Source organism: Glossina fuscipes, unplaced genomic scaffold (genome assembly GCF_014805625.2).
Source record: "Glossina fuscipes isolate IAEA_lab_2018 unplaced genomic scaffold, Yale_Gfus_2 58832, whole genome shotgun sequence".
NCBI classification, from domain to species: Eukaryota; Metazoa; Arthropoda; class Insecta; order Diptera; family Glossinidae; genus Glossina; species Glossina fuscipes.
This window is the reverse complement of record NW_024001713.1, coordinates 1-5,218: the sequence shown is the minus strand read 5'-3', so window position 1 is coordinate 5,218 and position 5,218 is coordinate 1. Positions and strand designations below refer to the sequence as shown.

Genomic DNA, 5,218 nt, shown 5'->3' with positions numbered 1-5,218 from the left:
GACGGAAAAATTAAAATGTTATGGGTACCAAGTCACATCGGTTTACTGGGAAATGAGCAGGCTGATCGAGCGGCAAAGTATGCTGCTTCTGCTCCTCTAATTATGGATGATGTCATGGAAAAGTTGGATCTTCAAAGATACATTGGAAGAAAAGTTAAAGAGAAAATTGCAGAAGGAAATTTACAATACCATCATCAACACTACTCTTGCATTAACCCTCAATTAACTCCACCTCTATATCCAGCAAATGTTGAGAAAACCAAGATCCAAACATTCTCGAGAATTCGCCTTGGTCATACAATTGCAACTCACCAATGGATCCTAAAGAAGTTTTCTTCCCCAATCTGCAGTTGTGGACAACCTCTTACTATAAAGCCCATTCTCTGCGACTGCCTCAACTTTTCCTTGGCTAGAAGTATTGCATTTGGAAAGATTAACCTTTTGAACATTCTACAATCAGCTTCAGAACAGAATATCAATTCTCTGCTTAATGTCTCTTTTTTTAGTCTAAGAATTCAATTCATTAGTCTAAAATTAAAATAATAATAATAATAATAATAATAATAATAATAATATACATTACTTTATTAATACTACTAAACTCATTATCTAATGTACATTTTATTATTCTTTTTTGAAATTAGAGCCGATAGCCTGTGTTGCTAGTGCTCAATGTCTTTTTTTAGACTAAGAATTCAATTCATTAGTCTAAAATTAAAATAATAATAATAATAATAATAATAATACAATGCCATCCATATAAACAATTTTCCGGCTCCATTTGCTCAATGCATACCAATCTATTGCCATGCTCGGCGTAAGCCGTGGGTACAAAAAAATAATAGGAAGCTGTGACTAGAACTTTATACGCAAGATGCCCAATTGTTAATGGAACAATGTTATATTTGCTCTCGACGGTAAGTACATCGAGAAAAATGAACTTAGAAACGTGTTTTCTCGAAATGTGCAAAGGAAAAAAACTAAGCACCATTAACTAAAAGTTTTATTTTGAACCTTTCAGTGATGATGTAAGCAGACCTCTTTTTGTGTTTTAAGGGATTTAAGTACATTTTTGCTTATAACTTAACCTTAAATCGAACAGGTATTCTGGTCTTATTTAATAAAGGTTTCTATTTCCTATGAAATACATTTTGTAGTCCTCAGCTCATATATGCAGTTTTTAATAAAAGAAAGCACAATTTCCGATACTGTATGTAGACTTTATAGGGCTACTGTACATCGATTTTCTTATTTTTAATGTGTTCAAACCAAATGTTAAACTGGGAAAGAAAAGAAGATTTTTTTGCATCAGTGATTCTCGATGAGCTAAGCAAGCGACACAAGAAAAGGATCAAAAAGATTGTCTGTGGTGATTCTTTAGAAAACTGTTAATTTCCGCTGTTATATTATCACGTTGTGCTTGACAGCTGGCAAGGAACTTTGTAGCTGTAGGAACTTTGACTGGATTTAACAGCTTATTTATGATAAGTAAATGCAATATAACAAATAATTTAAACAAAATGAATGCAAGACGTCGAGTTGTAGTAACTGGTATAGGCGCAGTGTCTTCTCTTGGAAACAACGTCGTCGACTTATGGCAAAAGATATTGAATTGTGAAGCTGGCATTACAAAACTTGGAAGTGAATTCAAAGGGTTACCATGTCAAGTAGCTGCACAATTACCGAGAGAACAGCTGCAAATAGAGAAGTACTTAAGTAAAAGTGACTTAAAAGTAATGAGTCGCGCTACGCAGTTATGTATTATATCAACTGAAGAAGCCTTGCAAACAGCAAAATTGGATCCAAAAGAACTAAACACCGATACGCTCGAACGTTTTGGTGTATGCGTTGGAATGGGAATGTTTGACTTGAGTGAAGTATACGGTGCCTGGCAGCAATTACAAAAAGGTTATAATCGGGTTAGCCCATTTTTCGTGCCCAGGCTACTTCCTAATATGCCATGTGGTCACATAAGTATGCGACACGGCTTGCGAGGACCTAACCATTCAGTGTCGACAGCTTGTGCTACAGGTTCGCATGCTTTAGGCGATGCAATGCGTTTTATACGAAACGGTGATGCGGATATAATGTTGGCTGGAAGCGGAGAATCGTGCATTGATCCACTATCAATTGCTGGGTTTTGTAGAATACGGGCCTTAAGTACTGCTTTTAACGAAATTCCAAGCCAAGCCTCGCGACCTTTTGACAAGAATCGCGATGGGTTCGTTATGGGCGAAGGCGCCGCAATATTGTTATTGGAAGAACTAGAACATGCTTTGCAACGTAAAGCAAACATTTTAGGAGAAATTTTGGGCTACGGGTTGTCAGGTGACGCCTATCATATCACTTCTCCTAGTGAAGATGGTACCGGTGCTGCATTGGCTATGTTCAGAGCCATAAAAGATGCGCAAATAAATAAAGACGACGTGACATATGTTAACGCACATGCCACTTCCACACCAGCGGGAGATCGCATTGAGGCCCAAGCCATATGCAAAGTTTTCGGTGATCATGTTAATAAAATTAGAGTGTCCTCTACGAAAGGTCACCATGGCCATCTTTTAGGCTCCTCTGGGAACCTAGAAACAGTGATTTTAATAAAAGCTCTCGCCGCTAACAAAATACCACCTTCGTTAAATGTAGAAGAATTAGGCAAAGACATATGTGTAAATGTAGTAACTAAACCAGAAGTATGGGGTTATAACAGTCAACAAAGATTAGTTGCTTTAAAGAACTCTTTTGGTTTCGGAGGCACAAATTCGTCGTTGTGTATAGCTAGTTATATTAGCTAGACATCAATGATAAAGTTTACATTTTTCTGAATTTCATTTGGATATACAAATTACAATGTAAATAGTAATGTAACAAGATTTATATACGAATATAAATATAATAATATAAATTCAAATATACAACATTTAAATGAATGCAATATCTCTGTTGTCCCCTTCCAATCGGGGCTTATTGAAGCACATCTTTGAACGTTGTAGATATTTTCTAGAAATAATAGCATATTTATTGTCAAATATATGAAAAAACCGTAACTTACAGTTTTACAAAACGGACAAAATCCAAAGCCAACGTGAAGAAAAACTTTACTTTCCTTCAAAGTAGTGAACCACTTCTTAAGACAAGTCGTATGAAACATAAGGCTACAGTTAGGATTATCACAAGAGACAATTGGAATATCACCTAGTTCCGAATTATGACAGCAGCAAATGTGACAAAATGTTGGAGGTGGTCCGCTATCAATTGCAGAAGGCATAGGAAAGAAACATAAATCAAAAATGCGCAGTAAATTCTTGTGCACGTTTAGACTTGGATCCCAATCACGAAGGCCATCATCAAAAACACGCCTCAATGGTCCAACTTTTTCAGTTGGTCCAACTACATTCACCACCATTGTGCTAAGAGGTGCGAAAGGATCTTTAAATTCAATCTTTAGAAACACTCGGTCCTTTAGTACGAACATACGCCAGTTTTCTTTCGTTGTGGGTTTAGAAGGTTGGACCACATGGCACAATTCGTCAATGTCGGCCAAGTTTTCATAAAACGGCTTCAATTCTTCCAAAAACACTAGGAATTTTTGAAGTAAAGGTTTGAGACCCGTAAGTTCTTTCACCAATGATTGCAAATCTATACAGCTAGGCAAACTATGTTTCAAAATTTGGATGGATGGCAATGCTAATTCCAAATAGTGCTGTTTGTGGTGTGCAAAATTTTCAAACCGCGAGTATGAACAATTTTTGTTCAAGAAAATATCGTAATCTTCTGATTGCCATAAGGACGCTATTTCTGTATAAACACTTCGGTTGTGGTTTGCGCATGGGTCAATATTACATATGATACCTTCTGGTTGTCGTTGATTCTGTCCAGAAATGTTCTCTATCAATTTACTAATTTCCGAAAGTTTTTTTATCTTTAGACGATGTTGATGTTGTGTTTGTATATTGAGGTTTTCTGAATTTGCTAGAAGCGAAAGTTGCACCTTTGTTTGCATCCATTTATTCTAAATAGAAAAAATTCAAAATTTCAAAATAAGTGCTTTTTAGAAATAAATACCTCGGTTTTAACTGGCCCTTGCAAATATATATTATTTGTACAGCTGTAGATAGTCGGTAGGAGGCCTAAACATTGTTCCAATAGTAGACTTATTTCAGTTTTTAACACTTCGCTCCTTTCCATTTATATTGATCAAATTTTGGCAGAATTTGCCGCCAATTTCTTTAGTGTATTGTTTCTACAATTGTATATTAGCAGCTGACTGTTAATGCAAAACAAATTTAGTAACAACATATCGACGTGAAAATAACAAACGGAAAGAAAATCAAGCACCACTAAGGGACAAAAGAAAATACCTCACAATATGCAATATAATTTCGGATATCACATAATAATAATTTAATTATCAAGTAAATAAATTGTTCCAATAGTATATCAACTTAGGAGCCACGACGTAGCTGTGGTAGTAATTACAATACACCAATAAAGTGTTCCTTTTAAGTTTACTTTATAGTAGAGTATGCGATAACTTAAGTCCTTAAACTAATCAAATATAAATTTAAAATATAAAAAAAAGCTACCATATTACAACTGACACATTATGTGGCCGTTTATGAGTACGTGCTTCTTGATATATTCGCAAGAAGAAAAGAATTATTATTATTATTATTTTAATTTTAGACTAATGAAATGAATTCTTAGACTAAAAAAAGGACATTGAGCACTAGCAACACAGGCTATCGGCTCTAATTTAAATAAATGGATATTAGATAGTGATCTTAGTAGTATTAAAAAAGTAAAATATTGAATTGATATTCTGTTCTGAAGTTGATTGTAGAATGTTCAAAGGGTTAATCGTCCCAAATGCAATACTTTTAGCCGAGGAAAAGTTGAGGCAGTCGCAGAGAATGTGCTTTATAGTAAGAGTTTGTCCACAACAGCAGATTGGGGGAGAAGACTTCTTCAGGATCCATTGGTGAGTTGCAATTGTATGACCAAGGCGAATTCTCGAAAATGTTTGGATCTTGGTTTTCTCAACGTTTGTTGGATATAAAGGTGGAGTTAATTGAGGGTTAATAAAAGAGTAGTGTTGATGATGGCGTTGTAAATTTCCTTCTGTAATTTTCTCTTTAACTTTTCTTCCAATGTAACTTTGAAGATCCAACTTTTCCATGACATCATCCATAATTAGAGGAGCAGAAGCAGCATACTTTGC

The 5,218-nt window shown here is 35.2% G+C and overlaps 2 protein-coding genes across 2 annotated transcripts; one reads left to right on the top strand and one right to left on the bottom strand.

Annotated features, from left to right (window-relative positions):
* Positions 1 to 1,257: 1,257 nt before the first annotated feature.
* LOC119643197 (3-oxoacyl-[acyl-carrier-protein] synthase, mitochondrial) lies at positions 1,258 to 2,877 on the top strand. The gene is made up of 2 exons (XM_038042544.1): positions 1,258 to 1,488; positions 1,546 to 2,877. Exons 1-2 carry the CDS (start codon positions 1,482 to 1,484, stop codon positions 2,790 to 2,792), a joined length of 1,254 nt encoding a protein of 417 aa, XP_037898472.1. The 5' UTR covers positions 1,258 to 1,481; the 3' UTR covers positions 2,793 to 2,877.
* Positions 2,878 to 2,910: 33 nt separating this feature from the next.
* LOC119643199 (E3 ubiquitin-protein ligase FANCL) lies at positions 2,911 to 4,210 on the bottom strand. Its single transcript, XM_038042545.1, has 3 exons — positions 4,063 to 4,210; positions 3,050 to 4,009; positions 2,911 to 2,997 (listed from the first exon to the last, which is right to left on the bottom strand). Exons 1-3 carry the CDS (start codon positions 4,183 to 4,185, stop codon positions 2,962 to 2,964), a joined length of 1,119 nt encoding a protein of 372 aa, XP_037898473.1. The 5' UTR covers positions 4,186 to 4,210; the 3' UTR covers positions 2,911 to 2,961.
* Positions 4,211 to 5,218: the final 1,008 nt, after the last annotated feature.

Coding starts and splice junctions, on each gene's coding strand:
- LOC119643199 (XM_038042545.1), bottom strand. CDS start 4,185: ATGGAAAGGAGCGAAGTGTTAAAAACTGAAATAAGTCTACTATTGGAA. Junction 4,010..4,062: donor AAGGGCCAGTTAAAACCGAG/GTATTTATTTCT, acceptor TTTTCTATTTAG/AATAAATGGATGCAAACAAA. Junction 2,998..3,049: donor TTTGTCCGTTTTGTAAAACT/GTAAGTTACGGT, acceptor TATTATTTCTAG/AAAATATCTACAACGTTCAA.